The 23031-nt window shown below is 37.7% G+C and overlaps 2 protein-coding genes across 2 annotated transcripts in view; one reads left to right on the top strand and one right to left on the bottom strand.

Annotated features, from left to right (window-relative positions):
- The window catches only part of GNAZ (G protein subunit alpha z), a 49955-nt gene extending 32524 nt beyond the window's left edge, over window positions 1–17431 (top strand). Inside the window, exon 3 of the mRNA XM_009092259.4 lies at window positions 15356–17431. Coding sequence (XP_009090507.1) covers window positions 15356–15700 — 345 coding nt within the window. The 3' untranslated portion in view covers window positions 15701–17431. The remainder of the gene's footprint in view (window positions 1–15355) is intronic.
- The window catches only part of RSPH14 (radial spoke head 14 homolog), a 71493-nt gene extending 48723 nt beyond the window's left edge, over window positions 1–22770 (bottom strand). Inside the window, exons 1-3 of the mRNA XM_009092546.4 lie at window positions 22572–22770; window positions 21207–21309; window positions 20907–21025 (exon numbers count right to left, since the gene is read on the bottom strand). Coding sequence (XP_009090794.1) covers window positions 20907–21025; window positions 21207–21309; window positions 22572–22770 — 421 coding nt within the window. The remainder of the gene's footprint in view (window positions 1–20906; window positions 21026–21206; window positions 21310–22571) is intronic.
- Between the last annotated feature and the right edge of the window lie 261 nt (window positions 22771–23031).

Genomic DNA, 23031 nt, shown 5'->3' with positions numbered 1-23031 from the left:
AGTTCTTTAGTGTCCTGCTGCTCCCTCTCATTGCTCAGCAGATGACAAATACTCCCTCTAAGTCCTTGCTGCTCCTTTTGATGTGCTCCCCTTGATTCAGGGCTGGCATTTATGTCACACATTGCTGTTCCAGGAGCCCAATCCCCAGAGCTGAGGCCTGAATGGCAGCATCATAATACAGAATTGTGTCTGAGAGGCTGTGGAATGTGTTTTAAATTTTAGTTATTAAACTTAAGAGATGAAGTCAGAAGAGCAGATCTGCAGTGACTCTACAACAACAATTCCTAAACTTTTCCAGATTATAATGTTCTTTTTCTGTGGTGGAGCAGTGGAGATGAGGGGTTTATTTCTTGAATGTTCTATCTTCCTTGTATGTCTTGCTTTTCTCAGTTCCAGATGTGTATGGCTTATAAAAAAAAAAGTGGTTTTTGAAAGAGATATTTCTTTAAACACTTTTTTAGCATAAAATGTCCCAGAGTATTTGCTGCATGCAGAGCTTGGATAATTGGTTTAGCAGACTGGCATATTACCCTTGTTTGAATGTCTTTCAAAAAAAAGGATTTACCAATAAACATGCCAGAAGTCAGACTGATTTTATAGATAAAGACTAATAAACATTTGGATAGATCTTCATCAGTATGCACTGGACATCTGCCTTATGACTTGCAAGTTTTTCTGAGAGTAACTTAATGCAAACAAGTCAATACAACATTCTTGACTTCCATTATTAAAAGGGACAGTATTTTGAAATATTGAAGTGTTTATTTTCATAGACTTGTATTTTAAAACTATTTTTATTCTTGGAAAATGAAAACCACACCAAGTCTCTATGCAGTAAATATTCTTTCAGCAAGCTTTTAAATTATACATCTATTTACTGTTTGTTTTTCATAAATTTTTTAAAGCTGCCTTTATATTACATACTGTACTCCATTCTCCTTGAGGATCAAAATACTGCAGTGGAATCTGCCCATGCAGTGGTCTTTTAAGGACTAGAGTTTATATTTTGAATCAGAAAACCAGATTTCCTAGAATATAAATGCTTATTTATACTACTAGAATAATTTTAGTAGTGCTCAAGTTTCAAATCTCTATAATGAGTAAACAACCAAACTAATTTTTCTGAATAAGATTCATTAATTAAAATACAGATATGACAGTGTATTTCCTGCTTCCAGTTAGATTTTCTAAGATTAAAAGAATTTCAAAGTTTTATATCTATTTTAGAATATTCAGTGTACTCAAGAGCTCAAGTCTATGAGAGCCTTTTTTAAAGGGTTAAATTCAAATTTTGTATCAAAAATTCTACTTGCAATACCTGAAAAGAATTAACAGCTTTATACAGGTAAGATTTTAACATTTAATTAAATAGTTTGGAGTTGTGCAATATTTTTTTCAGTTAACAAAAGTAATTCTGTAAGCTTAAATCATCTTCTCTTTCTTTGAGAAAGGGTTCAACTTCTAATAGAAAATCTTAACAGCATTTTATTTTGCATTGTTCTGGGAAATCTTGCATTCCATTCCTGCCTTCTCTGCAGGTCAGGTTTGTCCTGCCTATCCCTTCTCCTACCACTGTGAGGAATTTATTCTGGGCATGTTCTCTCCAGAATGCATTGGCTTACACACATGATCATTTACAGACAAGAACCCTAAATGTGACTGCCTGCTTCAGCAATACAGCATCTGTCATTTAAACCATCTCTTTATCCCTTTTTATGAATATTTTAATGCCTAGAATATAAGCACACTTCTGTGCTATTTCCATGGAAACCTGAAGAGGGACTTGAAACAAATGCAGTGGAAAACAGAAGTTGGAGGAGAAGGCATCTCGGGTTCTCTCTGTGCTTAGGACACATTCAGGAGTCACTGGACCAAAATTATTTTCTGTTGTAACTGGGTATAAAATTAATTACAGTATTTCTGACCTAATATTTAAACACTAAGTTGAAAATAGGAAAACAGTATACAACCTAAGAGCTTTTTCCCTTTTAATGGATTGAATAGAAAATCAGTCTATGCTTCCTTAAGAAATCTCAACAATGGACAAGTGATAAGCAGCCTTGCAAATAAATGAAATCCCTTCCAGCCTGCAAAAATTGGTAACTTGGTTAGTTTTTCTCCTTGTTTCCTCTGTTACAAGTAATTCTCAGAATGTCCCTTTCCTGATTCAATCCTAGATCCATTCATTGAGAGTCCTCCAACCAGAAAGGAGTTATTTTACAGAGACAACACTAGAAGTTGATTTGGTGCAAAAGACAAGATGCAGGCTGCCAAGGCTTCTGCATTGTTACTCACATGGAGTAAACATTTTGTAAAAAAAGTTAGTAAACATTAAAAAAAAAGGAGTTCTGTAATATCAGAAATTATCAAATGTTCAAATAGCTTCTCTTTTTTCCTTCCTTGTTGCTCTGTTCTGTTCTTCAACTTGTCATTACTCCACCAGCACTTCCTGTGATTCCCCTTGTGATCCCACAAGAACCAGCATGTCACAAGAAAGTGACATGGTAATGTTTTTGCAATAAGGCAGTAATGCTGTTTCTATTGTCTCCTGAGAGCAGGAGAGTCCCACGAGACACCTCCTTGTGTAACTCAGTCTCAGCACATCTGACACCCCTCTTGATCTCAGCTATCAATTTCAGCTGGAATTATTAGATGGCAAGATAAAATAAACAATGTCATGTGTTAGATGTATGGAATCCCACAGTTTAAGAAAAAACAATCTGGTCTCACTGAAATACACACACACAATAAACAATAAAATTTAGTGATGGATGTACAAAAGGCACAGCCCTGTCTTCTAGCATTGCAAATTCTAGGATTGAAGCACCACAAGAGCTTTTCCCCAGTGTAGGAGAGAAGGAATTTTAGAATAATAAAAGAGGATCCATTTAAAAGTAGCCACAGCCAAGATTCTTTCTCAGATTCTTTCTCTGATACCTAGAGAGACCCTTAAATACACCAAAATGATTCTTACTGTACTAAACTAGTCATGAGGAAGCTGGGGACAGAGGGCAATAAATCTGCCTTTCTGCAAATGGTGAAATGTATGGCAATTTTAAGAAAAATAATCATTTGCAGGGAGAAAAAATATTTTCAACCAAAATTATAAAAGAAAAACAATTAAGAATTTCATTATGTTAACAAGATCTTTATATTTCAGATGGCACAGCCAGGGTCTCAGAGGTGATGAGTTTTTTTCCTAATTCCTTTGCAAGTTTGAATTATTTTAAACTGTGCAAATTTCTGTGCTAATAAGAATGGTACAAAATCATTATTATGGAGATCTGCTCAGCCTCTAATGGTACAAAATTATATAAGCACTGTTTCTCATCTGGAATGTGCAAGTCAGAGGAGGAAACAGCACTGGAAGAGTGAGGAGGTTGGGAGTAAGTTTGAATTGTGAAGCATTGTGGGTTGAGGATGAGGTGGAGAGGAGTTTAAGTGCTCTGGTGCAATCAAATAAGAGTTAGTAAATGGGAGATGTTGTTGTAACCTTATTTTGACTGTCTTATTTGTGTACATTTTGATTCCAACTTTATATTGAAGATGGGTTTTTTCCACAGATTTTATGCCTCTTTCAATGAATGCAATGATTTTTCTATGATTAATGGGGGCTCATGTGATAAATAAGACAGTCAACTGCAGGAACACTGCCATCATCTCTAGCAGAGGGAGGAAAATGTGAAATGAATGGAACACAGGTTTACAGGAAAGCAGAAAGTTAATGTGGCTAAAGCAGTGGAACACTACTGAAGAACTGTACTAGAACCTGGCATAGGTCCACCTTCCTTTTCAATTCCAAATGTGTTTATTAAATGACAATTTTATTAGGTAATCCCACATCTTCCATATTTTCTCTAAGGAACCTAATTTGAGATGCTGTGATTTGATTTGTAGTTGGTCTGATTATTCAGAGCTACACCAGATATCACTGATATCTTGCAAAATCTATTAATCTTTATTAAATACATTAATATATGTGCTGAAAACTGATGTTCTAGAAAATTAGATTGGGTGTCTAGAATTACTGGGCTCTTCCTAACTATAATTTCTCATTGTATAGATTGTTTCTTCCCTATAATTTCTCATTGTATAGACTGTTTCATTCCCTATTTATAAGTTCCTTTCAACAGCACCTCTTGATCTGACAACATGCTGTGGAAACAAATGTAGTCAATGAAATATTCAGATACAATAATTATAAGCTTGAGAAGAAACCAGTAATTCTGGTTTTTGAGCAGTTCATAAACAGCAAGTCTATAGTAAAGCATGGATCTATAAATTGAGTTGTGACTCTAAAGACAAATATTGGCTATCACAGGACATTGTCCATCTTGCAAGTTGAATGAGACAGAACTCAGTGAAGAGAAAATGTGTTCCTGTAACCTGAAACCACAACATCAGAGTGTTTGGGATTTTCTTAACTACAGTCCTGACTGAACAAAATTATTTTTACTTCTTTGTCTGTAGCCCAGCAGATTAGAATTTCCATTTCAAATATGAGAGAAGTATTTTTACAGCATACATCCCCATTTCTTTCGTTCTTCTCCAATTGCTCTGAAATAACTTCATAGAAATTATCTCTTGAAACTGATTTGTTCTGAATCCCACTAATGTTCCTTAAAACCAGAAGAATTTATTGAAAGTGAAGACCAGATTCTCCATGATGCCAAACATGCTGCTTTTGCACTCTTACTACTTTTGTCAGCTTGTGCAAAAAAGGCCAAGATCAGACCCAGATTCAGACCCTCTGCTTGAGGCTGCTTTGCAGTTTCCCTTCAGCTTTCTTCCTCTTGCCTTTTCATTCCTGACTCTGAACACTGACCTTTGTGCCCCTCAGCCTTTGTTTCTTCCAGGTTAGTAGGAGGCAACCTCAGAACCCCCACAATGGGAAGAACTTTGTTAGAATTACAGGCAAGGGTACTAAAAATACCCACTTGCCCCTGCTACCTTAATCTTGCAACATGGACAAGCTACAAAGGGAATGCAGCTGTTGCTCCCACAAGAGCTCTTGCTGTGCTAAATTCTGTAAGCATCCTACCCAAAATATCTTCAAAGGTGCAATAAAACAAGAAGCCAGTCTCTTGCAAGAATTTCAGCTGCCTGAGCTGTGAGGGGAAGATGCATCCCTCTCCACATGTCACAGTCTGAGAAACGGTCTCAGGGTTTGTGAGATTTTTTCCCCTGCAGTGAATTTCTCAGTATAAAGGGCCATTTACCTTTTTTGGTGTATAATAGGCTGCTTTTATTGTTCAGATACTACTGAAGATTGAAATGACTGGCCAACGTATTCTGGTGAAAACTGGTTCAGCATCAATGTGAACCAGTCTCTCTTTCTTTCTTTCTTTCTTTGTCTGTCTTTCTGTCATTTAAACACTCCAGCATTGGACAATGCAAATTACCAGAGGTCAGTATTTCTAGTGCCAAGAGCTTTTACCTACCTTTCAATGAGAAACACTCACTGCTTCAAGTGATGGTGGACTGTGTGAAACAAACTTTTTCTAAGCTGGGCAAGACTAAGGGGAAAGGCAAAATTGCCTGGGAACTGAAGCGATTTCACATGGGTTACATAAAGGAGAAATTTTCACCAACAGGGAAATAAACAACTGACTTCTCCCCAAGGATGAGCTGTTCTGACAGCCAAAACACACAGACCAGCTGCACTAGGTCACAGCCAGTACCTGCAGCAGTCTGTGTCTGACTGTGGGCAACAATGGACATTTAGGAAAATTATGGGAACACATCAAGCATACACTGATATTTCCTGCAATTTACCCTCCCAGGTAACTGAACAGCAGATTGCATCAACATCTCTTTGTTTAAGTGCCCTTTTAATTTCATTGCTTCTTGAACCCAATTACTCTTTTTTGACTTTTACTATTATCATTATGATTCTCTAACATCTCATGACAGAGTTTTACATTTAATTATGCACTGTATGGAAGGAATACTTGTCTGCTGTCAGATAAATGAATTTGATGTTTCTGACTTCTTGCATTGTAAGAAATGGTGAAAAAATAATCTGCTATTCAACATTTTCATACCATTCATGGTTTTATGAACTCTGACGTGTTCCCCCTCAGCTATTTATTTTTCCAGATTGAAAAGAACTAGTTTATTTAAATTCATACGATAGTCATTCCATGCTTATGATAATTCTTTCTGGTTTTCTCTGTTTTCTAATGCTACTGTTACAAATGATTCCTCATCTTGCATCTTTCATAAAGATCCAGAGTGTCTTGTTTGAAAGCTGGTCTTGAGTGTGTTGAAATGAAAACCTACACTCTTTTCTTTATATCATGTGGGTATTTTCTCCAGAGAAAGGGCATTCACAGGCACAGGATTTTGCAATCTGCCCCCGTGTCATTTTAAAAAGAAATATTAATTTCCTTTTATGTAGTCAATATATTGTTTTACTTCAATTAGGACAATTGTCAGAAAGCAAAATTCACCTTATCAATTGCCTTTCCCACCCTGCAATGTATTAGAAAAATGCCCATTTCAAAGAAGGTGCAATGAAAAACATTCTTTCTTTACACAGACAGTATCAGCAAAAGCTTGCATTATGAATAAACTATACAAAGGTAGGTTAGTCAGTGTCCTGAAAGAGTGAAAAAACATTTCTTTTTTCACTTGTGTATTCCTGTGTAGTTCTCTTGCAGATTTCTGCACTATTTCAATAGTTTAAGGGCTATTCCAAGGACCAGAGAGCATCAAAGAAAAGAGTAAACCCTGGATATTCCAGAAAGGCCACAACTCCACTCATTAACTATTTCCTTTTCATCCTGCCTCTACAGCAGGATAGTGACTCTTTCTATCAGGACAGCCCTTGTGCTTGAATTCATCTCTTTGGGAGGCAAAGTTTGAGACCTGCTCAGAACTGTGTGTGTGAAATTGACTTCTTATTTATGCTTCAACTATAAATATGTTTTTGCATTGCATGGAATTACAGAAATGTAGGCTGGATGTGATCCCTAAAGGTCTGGATTACTGCCAACAGTAAATCAGGCCAGCTATGGCTTTATCAGTCAGTTGAGTGAAAATCCTCTATGGAGGTAGATTTCACAAAACTCAGCAAATTGTTGCAGAGCTGTGCTAGTCTTCTAGAGAAAATCTAACATCTAATCTGAACCTCCCAAACTTCAATTAGTGTTCATTGCTGCTTATTCTTTGCTCTAACACTGCTGGGAAGAGTTGTGTGTCACCATTACTTCAAGTAATTGTAGGCTGTCACCCTTTGGCCTCTTCTTTGCCAGCCCAAACAAGCTCAGCTCCCTCAGCCTCTCCTTGAAGGTCAATGCAGAGTTAACCTTTGTCTTCTGGGTAGATGCAGACTGGAAATTAGGGTGACATTATTAACTATGAAGGTGGTGAAGCCCTGGGAAAGGTTTGCCTGGAGAAGCTGTGGATGCTCCATTCCTGGCAGTGTCCCAAGGCCAGGCTGGATGGGGCTCTGAGCAACCTGGTCTAGCAGAGCGTGTCCCTGCCATGGCAGGAGCTGGAACCAGGTGATCTTAGAGGTCCCTTTCAACCTAAACCATTCTGTGATTCTATGAATGTCTCGACACAGAAGGCTGACAATAAGCTTAAGGGAGTCAAACAAGGACCACTGGACCACTTTATGTGTAAAACTATGCAGTATTTCAGCTGTGTGCAATATATGCTTGAAATGCTCTTTTTGTCCTTGAGCTAAGCAAGGAATCTAAAGACCTGGAAGAAAACAAAACCAAAAATTCCACCCCACTTGAAAACACTGAATAAGTGTTGAAAGCAAATGATTATTACCAGGAATAGAAAAGCTGGACTCTATTACCATATAAAAAGATCAATCTAAGGATAAAACATCCAGGTATTTACACTTGAAATAGGTATTGTATTGACACTTTGAATATATTTTCAAGAACTGTGACATTTTAGATGAATATGCTTTTATCAAGAAAATGTTTTTAGGCTAGTTTTTTGCTAACCTGCAGAAATATGCAGCTTGCCTGGGATACAGTACAATGCTTAAAAAACTCCACCCCCAAAGCAAACATAGGAATTGTATGCTGCAAATTTACTTCTTAGAATGACATGAAGATCCTAATTTGTATTCAGGAAATCTCAATTTCCTGGCACTGTGAAAGACCCTGGAGATTTATTTTTATATTCTCTTTATGGGATGTTTGCCCTCTTAGTGCTGCTTGTGCCCCAGAATGATCCACAGAGGAGCAGAGCACATGCACTCATAAGGCAGCAGCCAGAGGCCTCTGCAGCATGAAACTTTGCTGACTTTGGGGCAGTAAAAGCAGAGTGTTAACAGTTGTTTGCTGAGCAACTGAAACACACCAAGCCCTCCCTTAAGGATAAAAACCAAGCTGTCTGCCCATTTTGTGAGTCTCTTGGGTACTTTTACTGCAGGCCTGGCAGCAATGCCCTGGCTGGACACTGGCTGGGAAATGTGTAGGTTTTATTTTGCTGGCCCATTGGGACAAGAAGTTTCTTTTGTCAGCTGCAGCAGCATTACTTTTGCCAATCTATCCCTATTACTGCTTCCCAGAAATGTTGACTTGTGTGGCTGTTCTGTCAGGCACAGGACCAGTACTGACTGCCCCATATTTCTATTTTCCTGAACATACATTTTTCTAGAACTTTCCTCTGGACTTGCAATTCTCTTGTGGGTAATGATAAATATAACACCTATCACATGCCAATTTTGTGACTTCTAAATATAATTTTTCTGTACTTCAGCTTACTTAAAAAATATGTATAGCCAGTCACAAGCAATAAATCAGTCTATGAGTATTTCTCCATTTCTATTTTGCCCCTTTTCTTGTTTGTGGAACAGCCTTTAATAGTCTAGCCAGACATACAGCAGTAGCCTTTATCTTCTAGCATTTCTATGGAATGATGAATGTCCCACCCTTTCTGACCCTTGAACTCAGTAACCTTTTATACTGTTCTTCTAAGAGTTTTCTATATATCCTTTCTTTAAATTCCTATAATTTATAGATGCTAGCAGAAGCACCTGTTGTCCTGCTCCTTTGCTTGGAAATTCCCTGGCTCAAAATCTAATTTTCTAGTCAGGAAATTTAATCAAACTTCTTTCTCAGCTCAGCTTCCTTTACTACAACCATAGCTTGGTGTCAGACTGTACTTAGTAGGATTATCAATTCTGCATTGTTCCTGATCTAGGAATATAAAATAGTTTTGATAGATAGTATCAAAGATTGCTTCACCCCAGTCTGTCACTAGCACAAGTTTTACTTGTATGTAACAACTACATACCAATGTTTAACTGAGCATGCACTCCTAAGACATGACTTGCTGCAGGCCTGAAGAGTGTCAGGGATTAATTTTCAAAAACAAATGTTCAGGACTCTGTTAAAGTAATATTCCCAATTAAATCTGCTTTGTCTGGTTTAGCCCACAGTAAGCCTTAGTAACACTGCAGGGTTTTCTCAGTCACAGAGAACATACATGATAAAATATTCATGATGCTGTTCATTGTCTTCCCATACAATAGCCAAGCCTAAAGGTCCTCTTGTAATTCTCATTCACACTGCCAGATTCAGTTATCATCTACAGAGTTCTATGTAAAGACAATAGCAATATTCAACAGGAAACCATCACGGGAGATAGCATGCTGCACTACCACTTTATAAGGTCTATTTTCCCTTGCTTCTCTGAACAAGAGGTATCAAATACTGACTACTGCCTCCTCTACCAGTTCTACATTTGCATGTAAAAAATATAAGTATGAACAATTACAGGACAGTACCTTTAAAATAAAGAGGCAGCAATAAATTTGGTAGCTTACAAATTTTGTTTGCTAATATATAGTTTCCTCCTGATTTGAGAATGAATCTGATTTAAAAAAACTCAAAACAAACTTGTTTCATGCTTATTAATTTTTTTTTTCTTTCACAATTTAAATGGATATCTCCCTATCAAAATCACACAAAATTTCCTCAGGGCTCCACTTCATAATACATATGTTTCTCAGCCTTCTATGAGCTCATTTCTTAGTAGAGATTCAATATTCCTGCAATATAAAACCTTTTACCATCCCTTTCAATTTCCCTTCATTGTGGTGGTATAAACTAACATGCTATGTTAGGTTTTCACCTTTCTCCACTTCACAGTCCCCCCATATGCAGGACACTGAAAGGCATTTTGGTAGGAAGGACATAAATAGATGGCATGTGATGATGGATCTGTATGATAGGTGCTATATTGACATAGCTGCTTTTCATTATCTCAAGCTCCTTCCTGGTTTGTTTACAACGTGACTGAGCAGGATTTCCTGCAGTGGTTTCAGACCAATGTAATAAATTGTTTGGGTGATGGGATAATGAGTTTGTCTGCTGGCAGAATAAGTTAAGCTGCTAAGTGTCTTAAGAACACTTCTTAGTGAATTCACAATGGGGCTTACTCTTCTATGTCATCTCTTCTAATTTTGACAGTTTAGAATTCCAACATTTTCCAGGAAAACTTTGGCCTCTTAGGATAGGGAAGAAAAAGTATAGAAACCAAACCAATTTTGTCTAATCAAATCCCTATTGCTTTTCTCATCTATTCTGGGAGATGCCAAGGCTAGAAACAGATATATACAGGACAACCCAGGTAGAGACTTTTATCCCAGTTTAATTCTACCTCAGTGGCGTTCTTAATTTCTTTGGGAGGTGTTGGATTAAGTCGATTTACTTCTCTCCAACAGATGGTTTCTTCTTCTGGATTTTTAGATGAAAGAAATTTTTAAAAACTCATTAAATTATCACAATATTTTCCCATTTTGTCCAGCAGCCACCTGAGCATATACATTCTTGTAGAAGTCTTGTTCTTTTGAACAGAAGATAAATCATACAATAGTTTTGTATGCCTCTTACCCAGCACTCAGTCAGGACTGCCTGACTGCTACACAGGAAGGACATTTTAGCTAGCACTCATTGTAGTCTTTTTTACAAGACAAGAGTGCTTCTTTGTATTTACCCAAGCTATCACTTGCTTTCTGTATTTTTGTTTGTGAAATTCTTCTGTTTTCCCTCTGCTTTTTCTCAGGCATTGTTTGAATTCTTGAACTACTTTGACTACGAGTGTCCTGGGCAATGATATTTCCTTCATTTGTTTTGTAGACTGTCCTTATTTCAGAATGGATTCCTTTTTTTTTTTTTTTTGTCTATTAAACTTAAGGAAAAACATCCAACTGATTCAATTACCTTTTTACCCCACTACCCCTTCTTCAAATACTTTAGCTTCATCTGCTGTCTTCAGAAGATTTTAAGCCATGGATCTCTAAAGAAGATATTTGAAATAGAGAGTTTCATGCTATTTTGTGAAATAGCTCATAGCTACCAGCATATGCTAAATGTCAGCACTATTGCAAGGAAAGCCTCCACAGGAAAATGGCAGTAGCTTCCACTGGTTATTCCAAGATTTACTGACACTTTTAGATTTTCTAACTTTTCTGGAAAGTAAATATTACTATTCTTGCACAAATTTATTCATTATTGTTTATGGCTTACACAAGAAAATTTTTTTTGTTTTTGTTAGGGTCTTCAAATCCCCAAGTGCCTACCAGTTTTAAAATAATGATGATGAAAGAGATATAATGACTGAAAGATGCAGTTCTTAAGCTTTTAATACAAATGACAGTTGATTCCCCTATTTGTGATATTTTCTCTGTACATAATTTTTCATTTTTAATTTCAAAGCTCTCCCAGCTGTGACTAGAAAGCTCTAATGTGAAAGCTGAAAGGAGATACTACATTACAATTTGGCCCCATTTACAAACTCAGTTCTTTTAATTACTTGCTATCTTGATAACTGGGTCTTCCCTTTTGAAAATGCTTACTTGTTCAGAACTCTTTCCTGCTAAGCACACCTCTACTGTTCCAGAGGATGACCAGGGATGCTTGTGCCTCTGCAAACTATTGGAAGCATAAAAGCAGCCATCTGTTCCTTAGCATGTTCTTTCCCTTAAGCAACCAATTCCTTGTTCTTATGCTCAGAGAAGAATTTGCAATTAGCCCCCAACAAGGCCATCTGGGTAAGGCATTGGCATTATCTTGCTTATACCCTAGCTTGTGTATAATTATAAAATTACAGCAGCACATTTTTTTCTGACCACCTGGCTATGTACTCCCTTCAGGATTCCAGAACTGGAAAAGACACTGCAGAGAAGAATGCCTATCATTATTTTACTGTTTTATTGCACCTTTGGGAGTCATACAACAATTTCTTCTATTTTTATTATAATAAGCCATAACTCTCTCAAGTTCCCTTTCCCTATGATATGTAAAGCAGTTTTACAATAGTGTCAAAAGCAGAAATGAGCCTGTTTTGCTGGGAGTACATGAGTGGATATACCATGTATTTTTAGTGTCAGCCTCGACCTTAGAACTGTGGATATATCACTTAAGGTATGGCAAGAAATCATGTGGGATGAGGAGATGGAACAGTGCTGAGGAGAAGGACTCAGGGATGCTGGTGGGTGAGGGCTGGCCCTGCCCTGTATGTGTGCTGGGACATAGAAACCTCCCTGTGCTGGGCTGAGCCCCCAGGGTGGGCAACGGGGGTGGGGGGGATTCTGCCCCTCTGCCCCACTGAGGTGAGAACCCACCTGCAGAGCTGCATGCAGTCCTGGGGTCCCAGCACAGGAAAAACATAGTGAGTCCAGAGCTGGAGTGAGTCCAGAGGAGGGCCACCAAGTTGATTAGTGGGATGGAGCACCTCTCCTATAAGGAAAGGCTGAGAAAAATTGGATTGTTCAGCCTGAAGAAGACAAGGGTAGGGGTGACCTCACTGTGGCCCTCCAATACATGAAAGGAACCTACAAGAAAGATGGAGAGAGACTAAGTGCAAGGACCTGCAGTGACAGGACACTGGAGGACAATAGATTCAGATTAGGTATGAATAAGAAACTCTTCTCTGTGAGAGCGGGGAGACACTGGTACAGGTTGCCCAGAGAATCTTTGGATGCCCCATCCCTGGAAGCGTTTAAGGCCAGGCTGGGTGAGAGTGGAAGGTGTCCATGGCCATGACAGGAGATTTGGAGCCAGGTGGTATTTACGCTCCCTTCCAGCCTGAACCCACGGTATGACTGTAAGATTACAAGACTTGGGTTTTCCTTTCTGATACATTTCCTCATTGTTCATTGATACATTTTCCTTCTTTGGCTATTAAAATCATGACCTGGATTTGGGGGGTTCATTTCCCCAGGTATATCACACATTTATACCATGCAACTACAGCCTAGCACTGGCATAATATCACCAGCATCTTTGTTGGAAATTATTCTGGTTGGCTTATTTGTTTTTTAACTAAAAGAAATTATATTCAGTTTAGTTAAGGATATTATGAATCTCAGATGTTGAGTCAATATTAAAATATTACATTGATGAAGAAATTCCTTAGGTGTCAAGATCAACAATTTACTAATATTTTCTTTACATCTCACAAGAGATCACCAAGTTTACAATAATTTAAAACTGACTGTCCTCTTGTACATGTTCATAACATCTCCCAATTTATGGAAGGGTTTTAACTCTCTGCTTTTGTCCTTGGATTACAGATTCCAATGGAGGATTTGGTAGTAGAGAGACAGTGTTATGATTCACTACAAAGTACAGTAATGAACACAAACCTCTTAAAATGCAATATCCTGTTTGTATGATTGTTCTGAGAGTTGGCCAAAAACCTGTATTAGCTCTAAAAGATTTTTTTCAGACTATTAGTAGTGAAAGCATTTTGACTGAGATAAAAATTTTTCCTTGGTTATTTATCAGCTACAAAATCAGGAAAGGAAATTCTGAGTATTTGAAAACAGATCTATGTTTTCAGGGGATTATCTGTTGTGTCAGTATTTGCACTGTGAAAAGAAATGCACAAACATATTTTTAAAGCAATGTTTTTACACCTATAAATCTGTCTATATATAAACTAGGCTGGAGTGTCAGATGACCCCACCTCACAAAGGAAGAAGTAAACAAGCAGCCCCCAGATCAGAACTGTCTGACTGAGCATGTGTTTCAGTGTGTCTCGAGAGGCTGGTGAGTCAGTTTGCCCCTGGCTGCTGAGGCAGTGCCAGCCTTGCCGGCGCTGCCGGGGCTTTGGGAATGACCAGCAGTGCCACCAGCCCTGGCTTTCGCTGTAAACACAGAGCTACATCAGAGCCTTCATGGAACTCAGAGAACACAGGATGCAATTCTGACCAAGCTGACCCTTAGCAAATGAAAAGGAGTAATAAAACAAAGTGAGGAAAGTATAAGAGGTAATTTGAAAAGCTTATGTAAACCAGTCTGCTCCTATTTCAGCAACTATGCATTTTTAAGAGGCATCTTTTCAGTATACAGCTTTAGTGTAACAATAATGATCAAAACTGTTACAGATTTCCTTTGAAATAATAACAAAACATTTCCTTTCCAAATAAAACAACTGTTCCAGAGTTACTTTAAATTAAATTAAATTTTAAATAGATTATATTTTCATATTAATTTTTGTGTAATAAACAGTGCATGATTATTCTCTCTTCCTCTCACCAGGTGACTCTACTGAAGTCAAAAGTCAAGGGAGATGCATTAGAAACAACTGATAAAAATTTCAGGAGAATTTAGAATTTATATTAGAAATACTTTATTTCTATTAAAACCCAAAGTCATCCTCTTTCCTCCACTGTTTGCTCTTTCCAAACTGGAGAACTGGCCAGAATACTTCACAGTTAAACAACAACAAAAATGCCCGGACTCCTACTATTTTCATTCCCTCTGAATAGAAGCCAGAAAAATGGAACACATACATATTTGCAAATAGTCTTGTAAACCAAATAAACCCTTGGTTTTTGATATCCCAAATCCCTGCTGTTCACTTAGCCTGGATCACTCCCATGACTCATGATGTATGCATAACATTTTCTGAAACCTAAGCAGGCTGGAAAAATATTGACCTTGCCAAAAATGCCTGATTAAGACATTTTATATATCTACTTTTGACAATACTTGAGTGATAGTTCTTTTAATAATCCCTAATATTTTCTATTCAAAACATTACATTTATTTCCACCTACCTATAGGTGTAAACCAAGCAATAAACACAGCCTCCCAAGAGCCTGGTACCATGGACAGCTCCAGCTGCATCAGTGTAAATGTCACAGTGGCAGCAACAGCCCAGGAACATTCAAGACAGCTGCTGATTTTTAACAGACCTCTCCTTTTCAGTCTATAGCAGCATTGGATTTTAATTTCCGAACATAATTGTGGTGGTCATGCTCAATTGTTCTTAAACAGAGTTCACCTGCTCAGGGCAGCAGACAGAGCTGGGAGCTTTCCACAGTTCTGCTGAAGCACTCTTGCTGACACTGTTGTTTCCTCCCCTACAGAGTCGAATGGCAGAAAGTTTGCGTCTGTTTGATTCCATCTGCAACAACAACTGGTTTATCAACACTTCCCTCATCCTTTTTTTGAATAAGAAAGATCTGCTGGCAGAAAAAATCCGACGCATCCCCTTAACAGTCTGCTTTCCTGAATACAAAGGCCAAAACACTTACGAGGAGGCAGCAGTCTACATCCAACGCCAGTTTGAGGACTTGAATCGCAACAAGGAGACCAAGGAGATCTACTCACACTTCACCTGTGCCACTGATACCAGTAACATACAATTTGTGTTTGATGCAGTGACAGATGTCATCATTCAGAACAATCTCAAATATATTGGCCTCTGCTAAGAATCCTTGGGTTTAATCTGTTTTCCTGGAGTGATAAAAAAGGGGCTAACTTCTTCCACTTCAGTGGAAAAAAATTGGGCAATGCTTAATAGCCCAAGGAGAGAAAATGGGGAAATCTGATATATGAACACAGTTCCTCTTATGGCCCCTTAACCTGCTACATAATTTTCCCTAAATATATGTTCTGGAGAGTGAGAGCCTCCTCTCCAAGAAAACCAAACACCCCCAGTGAAAAAAAAAACCCAACCAAAAACTCAAAAATCCCAAACAAAAACAAAAAAACAGATTGAGGCCAAACTCTGTGGAGATGTTTCACCACAGTCACTGCACTTTTATTCCATTTGTTTCATTTCATTTCCTACAGTGAGAGTGTTATCATGTTCTGTGTAAGAAATGACTCTTCATCCAGTTGTCCTAAAGTTTTATTGACATAAAAAATATAAATCTGGTGAGTGACAGATGAACTTGTTTGCAGGGTGGGGAGCAGAATGCTTGTGTTGGGGAGAAAAGCTAGTTCAAACCAGAAACTACTGAGTGAGAGAGTTTAAGCAAAATACTTCTTAAATCTGTAGAGAGTGGGCATGGACCCACACTATTGGTATCCACAGTCAAGAGTATGTACACATCCATCATGTATGCACATGCACATGACTCTCAGCATATACTATGTACACACCTCTGCTTTACTTTACTGTTTCTCATGGACACCTTGCCTATTAAAGGAATTGTTGGTGCGCAACTGTTTTGTGAGTTCCTAACTGACTAGCAGCTCTTTCTGCTCTTTCTGGCTTCAAATATGCAGCAAAACTACATGAAATGAATCTTTGAATAGGCCAAATTAAGGTCGGTGTTTCTTCTACTGTTAAGGAGTTTTATACATCAAAACAGTCTTCTTTTACATCTTTTTTTGCCAAATCTTGTGGTGTTTCATGAAAAACCAAATTATATTTAAGAAGTAGGTTAGTGTTCCTTTTTTAATACAGATTAAAAAAATAAATCACAAAGCAATTTTTAAAATTATTGTTGTAGTGTCTGGATTGCTGAATGTGAAAGTTGCCAACGGACAATTCTGTTCCACTGCTCCAAATACCTTCTGGGTATTGTAATATTATAACAGATTTCCCAAGAAGCAGGAGCCATGGAGATTGTGTAGTGTATAACCTCAAAGGTCTTTTTTTGTTGGTTTTTAAAATTATTTTTAAAATGTGATGTGTTATTAGAAGGTTAAAGATGAGCGATATGAACAATAACTAAATGTCTTGTTATTTCAATTTAATAATTTAAATTATTTACAGTTTAGTGAAGTTAAGGAAACTGAAGAGATGCAATCCTCAGCTCCAGGTTTCATCTCATAAAGAAACACTACTGGATGGAGTAACATTCCTGCAAAAGTTTGAATGCATAAGAAGCTCTGTGGGACTACACTGGAAAATCTCATATGGATTATATAGACCTAAGTCTTTGGTCAGTTGGTTCTTTCCCCTGCCATAGAAAAGACTTCTTAAAGACATCAGTGTAAAGTTGGTGTGTAAATAAATGTTTGATAACTGTAAAGCACATACGTACACAGAGACACAGACACACATGCACACTGGAAAATCACCTTCTACTTTTGTTCCCCTTATGTACTATGAATTAGTGCAAGAAATCTCAGCCAAGGGCTCTAAGAAAATTAAAACAAAATGGTTAATAACATCAACATTTAAATTGTCCACTTCAAAAATAAATAATTCAAATGATACTGAATGTGTCTATAGTGTGTTCATTAAGTAGTGTTACGACAGTTACTTGATTGGACAATGCTTGTGAAATTTTCCTAATTTTGAACAAGATATTTTATCCCTGTACTGAAGACATGGGGTCCCTTTAAGCATTCCCTGCCACCTGTTACACCTGAAGAGTAGAGGCAAAAGAGCAAATGAGTCTGTGCCTTCAAGATATAAAGGCACACAGAGATCTGTCTGTCATGGCACACAGAGAGTTTTTAGGTCTCACCTGTAGTGAGGAGCTGCTGCCTGCTTGGGATATTTGCACTCAGGCTGCTTAGCTTGGCAAGTTTATTAAAATCTTTATAGAGTAATTGCAAGTACAAGTTCCTCTAAGCTTTGTTTACTATTAAATTGCTGTCATTTACCTGGGAAATTGTGCAGTATTTCTAGTCTAATTTGCTTTTTTACATGTAATATCCAATTATTAGCCAGCTGAATTGTGGAAAAGGTGGGAAGGGAGTCAGGGCTCCCATTCCCAAAGAATGGCCTAATAGATGTTGTGTCTCCTTCACCTCTTTCTTTCATTGGACTGTGGCCTATTCAGATTAGTGAGAGACAAGAAAACGCCAGCATTTATTACAGCACAGCTTCGAGGTAAGAAAGCTGGATAAAACCAAAAGTGGAGTCAATTATCAGGAGGGTAACAGACACTTTATATTAAAAACCAAATCTTTATTCAACTAAGAAGGTGTTTCTACCACAAGTATTAGAGATTATGAGGTGGAGAACCTAGGACATTTTAACAGAGGCCCAAGGGGATTTCTAAAGGAAAGGAGCCAGTTCCAGTCCTCATTGGAAATGTGAAAGTTATCTTGGAAAAGAGAAAGGAAAGTGAAGCACCACCTGTGCTCCTACTTGACTTAAAATCAGAGGCATGGGGAGGAACAAATAAGTAAATAATTATGTTTAAATAGTCAGGTCACATAATCATGTTTTCTGAATAGCAACTTCTTGCTATTAACTCTCTAATAATTTAACTCTTATGATGTTTTTGATTTTAGTATTCTGAGTAATTCATGCTTACTCTGTTTTCCCTCTGAAGAATTCAAGATGTTAAAATAAATTATGTTTTATACAGAGTTTTCTTTACAAAAAAAATCAGATTGTATAAGAAAACTGAGGCATAGCAAAGTTAGAAATAAAAAATCTGTTGGCTGAAGACAGGTGCTGAAATTAAATCCCTTGACTCTTAGTCATCCACCTGGATAAATCATGCAATAAATTTGCATCTATTTTCTCAGTTCTCAGGTTTATCAGTGATGCAGTGCACTGCCACCTGAAAGAGCTGCATTAATACAGCTGGGATTTCACTTCACCTGGGCAACAATGACATTCACAGAAGAGATGTCCCATCTGCTGCAGTAAGAATGCCATCTGTCCTTTCAGCATTTGCACTCCATACAGCAAAACAAGTTTTGAAGGGAAAAAGGTATCCTTAAAGAGTCCTTGTCCACACATTCAATTAGTTCTGATTTTTTCAAGGGTGAAAGAGGGGAGACACCAAGAGTCAGCAGTGTAGAAGAAATGTTATCTCTTGGGCTCTTCCCAAACAGAGGTTCTGACAAGCTTAAAAATCCATTGCACCATCCATTCCACCTCAATTTTTGCCTAAAAGGATGAAGTACCCATAAATGACAGGATAGGTAATGGGTAAGAATTATTAAACCTTTCCAGTGTTAACCACACCACAATGAAAGATATTTTTCCTAGAACTATTTTTGCAGTTGCTATTTCTGAGGTCATTTATCATTGCATAACACCCTTTCACTAACATTATCAAGTATTATATATGTCAACAAATTGTTTTTATAAAGAGAGGAAATTTTGCTATTAATTTCTTTAATGTTCCTAATTTTCTCCTCCTGCTGGCCCTTCTCTGTCTTCTACCCTCTACTGAACATATTTATCTATTTTTGTCTTTCTTCTTCCCATTTTTTTTTTCACTAAGTTGTTGCTCCTTCTGGAAATGTGCATTCTCCTACCTTTTGGTTTTTAACTAACCCACAGTTCCTGGAAGATACTGGTACACATCCTTAAATTTAGGAATCAAAAATACTCTGTAAGTGGACTTGCTCAAAATAACCACATTTTCCTAAATTACTCCTTTTTGGAGAAAGACCAGGCGGCTTGGCATAGAGCTAGCTGGAGTCACTGACCACTTCCCAGTTAAAACAGCTACACTTCATGCCAAGGGCATGTCCAGCTTCTGTTCCTTTTTGTCTAGCACAGAGCACATTGCTTTATTGGCCCTGCAAATTACCTCAGCTCTAGAGAACAGCACAAATGGAGCAGTGGAGGGCTGCAGTGTTGCTGACCTCCTCCAGATGATCCAAGGTACACCTGTTACCTCAGGACAACATCCTACCTCATTTTCTGCATGTGAGGTGTAGAAGTGAATGCAAAGAGAAAGACAGACACTTTCTTGGCTAGCTGAAAAGGGCTGAATTACCAAGCAGAGACTATTTCTGTATCTGTAATATGTCAAATGAATTACATCAGGCCTTGTGATTCTTACTACTTTATTGAAAAATATTTGTGGTTATCCTTGATACTTCCCCAAATTGTCTCATAGCAGAAAGTTTTGCACCTTTCTGTTTTCCTTTTAAATTGCCCTCTGTATGTGAGTCCATTCTACACAGACACAATTCTGCTCCAGGATTTATCTCCCAGCCCTTAAATACAGGCATGTATACGTTTATAGATACATTAGATTTTTATCTAAATAAACAGAATACATGACTCAAAAAACCCCACCTTTTCCAAGAGTAATTACTCAGAGCTGCTTTTACAGACTTTTCCATACTGGTGCTCACAAAGTTGTTTAGCCCAACATATTAACATCCTTAATATGAATGGAATTATTGGAGACTTTAAAGAGGATTGCTTCCATGTAAAAATATATCTTTAGATTTTTTAGAATTCATGTACAGTTAGCAAGGCTCTAAGCATTCATTTAATTCTTTTCAAGCATCAGTAGTGAAACTGAGTTTCTCAGACAATATACTTTGCTATGAATTTAAACAGCATGTTTTTTTGACTGATCATTTCTACTGAAATTTTATTTTAAAAATTGTGATTTTTATCAACTGTTTAGAAATTTAAGACTAATGTTCAGATTAAAACACTTATGAAAATAATGCACTGTGACAAACAGCTGATCCACACCTTGAACAGAAGGGAAAAAGTGAAATGTTGATGCAAGATTCTGAAATACCAATTCAAGCATGCAGTGCACTGTATCTTGAGCAGGTAGCCTTAACTTGCATAAAACCTAAGTTAACTAAGGAAAACGAAGATGAGCAAAAATAGACAAGATGCTGTTTTTAAATATGAGTTTCAAGAGAAATGGAATAAATTAAATCTGGAGCATAGGTGAATTTACCTGATTTCCTCTCTGCGCTGTCTACTTGAATACTTAACTGCTAAAAACCTCCTACCTTCAGGTAATTTTGCCAGCATGTCAAAAATCTGATGGGTGTTCTTCCGACAGATATCTACTGGATCATCCAGGAGCCCAGTGAGGGCAGAAATGACTCCACTTCGTATTAGCCCCTCCCTAAAAACAACAATGGAGAACAGATTTAACACAATGTAATAAAACTTGTATATGTTTGAGATATTTAATCCTCACTGCTCTTCTTTATGCTGCATCTGTCTGACAAAGCTTAGGAACTGTTCTATTTCTCACTGAAACATCACTTCCCACAGGGCTCTGTAAACTCTGGAATTGCACCCACCTGCCAATACTGTGCAAAGCCATTATAGAGAGAACTTCTGTTGTTTTCTGCCGGACCGTTTGGTCTTGATGCACCAGCAAAGCCTTCAGGCTATCCAAGAATCCTATGAGACATCACAATTTATTTTAGCATTTCTTACTTCCAGCATTAACTTGAAAATAGCAATATTCATTGTTTATCTCATAATTTGAAGTGCCTCAGGATTTTCAGCTTGTCCTGGCAGTGCAATTCTCATTGTCATATCTCAAGTAAGGAAGAAACTTTCAAATTTCAAGGCCTACTGCCAAAAATGTCACGCTACAAACAAACTCCTGATCCCTTATCAAGTTAAATCCTAATCCTGCAAATATAAAGTGACATAACTCTAAAAATAAGACAGTAGAGCTATTGATGTCTTTAGAAAAGCATGTTTTTGCAAGATTGACACTCACTTGTCTTTTTTGAACAGAAATAAATGTGGTGAACCATTAATGATTGTGTATGCACATATGGCATTCACCAGAGCCAGAAAACCCAACAACCCCAAACTAACAACAATCTCACATTGCTTTGGCAATCAACTGTTCATCAAGCACTAACCTAATAAATTTTGAACATGACTGGTCTCTTTTATGAGAGGAAAAAATGTAAAGGAAGTAAATGGAGAAAAAAGCAGTAGCAAACAAGGATTTTTTTTCTGTGTTACATAATGAGCTACGTCGATATACCACAGACTGCTAAAAATTGCAAAAATAAACTTGTGGTTAGGGGTTTTTTCCCCCTCAAAAATCAAAACTCAGGATTCTTCTGGGCTTTCAAAATAAGTGGTGGCCAAATGTAGTCCTGATAAGTAAGATAAATTTGGTTATATTCCTTTCTTTTCTAATTTCTCATTAAGTTCCAGGCAAGTGGGTGATGATGTTGAAGGGGTTCTAGCTTTGAACTAATGAGGTGGTTTTGGTTTTTTTTTTATTAGCCTATGTTACGAATTAGCTAAAATTGGAATAAAGTCTGGGGACATGGTTTAGTGGTGACCATGGCAGGGCAGAGTTAACAGTTGATAACTGGATTATCTCAGAGGTCTTTCCCAACCTTAACAATTCTATGATTCTACGGAAAGAAAGATTCTGCCCTACTTTTGTATTTAGGTGTTGATAAAACTTACAGTGAGCCTGTGATGAATCCTAAAGTGATGATAATAACTATCATGTATATGGTCTTATAATATTCTTTACCTTTCTAAGGTAAAAGAAACAGGAATTTTTTTCTTGAGCATCTTGCATCATCAAAGATATTGTAAGGAAAAAGTAATGGAAGAAAGTGAAGTGGGGGTTTCCCCCTCAGCCTGCCCCAGTGTGTCAGAGCTACTGAGAACAGACCACTTACCTAATGCTATAGCCTGGTAGACTTTTTCTGGATCGTGGACCAGATCGCAGAGAGCCACCAGTGCCCGCTGCTGTGTCAGCAGCTCGGGAGACTGCAGCTCCTCATTCAGCTTAGGAAGGGCCCTCCTCCCAAAGGCCAGAGCAGCTTTGGTGGGGTCTATATCAGGGGGGAGGTAGGCTGAGATACGAGGTTGTGCCATCCCAAATCTTCCTGAGAAAGATTCTCCCTATCCCTAAAAATAGTTCCAAATGGCTGTTCTTGGTGACCGGGCAGATAATGTACCATAAAGACACCTACTGACTTTAAACAGTGCTCTGTGTCCCCAAGGAGCTCTTTTAGCAAACATACACTGTCAGGAAGCTGTGAAAGAGGCTGGAATCGTGCATCATCGGCACTAATGTGTGTTCATCTGCTGAATTGTCTTAATCTGGTTTAATTCTCACTGAACACTGTAAAGAAA

This window comes from Serinus canaria, chromosome 15 (assembly GCF_022539315.1).
Source record: "Serinus canaria isolate serCan28SL12 chromosome 15, serCan2020, whole genome shotgun sequence".
NCBI classification, from domain to species: domain Eukaryota; kingdom Metazoa; phylum Chordata; class Aves; order Passeriformes; family Fringillidae; genus Serinus; species Serinus canaria.
The sequence above is the reverse complement of the archived record's forward strand: the minus strand, read 5'-3'. Positions and strand labels throughout refer to the sequence as shown.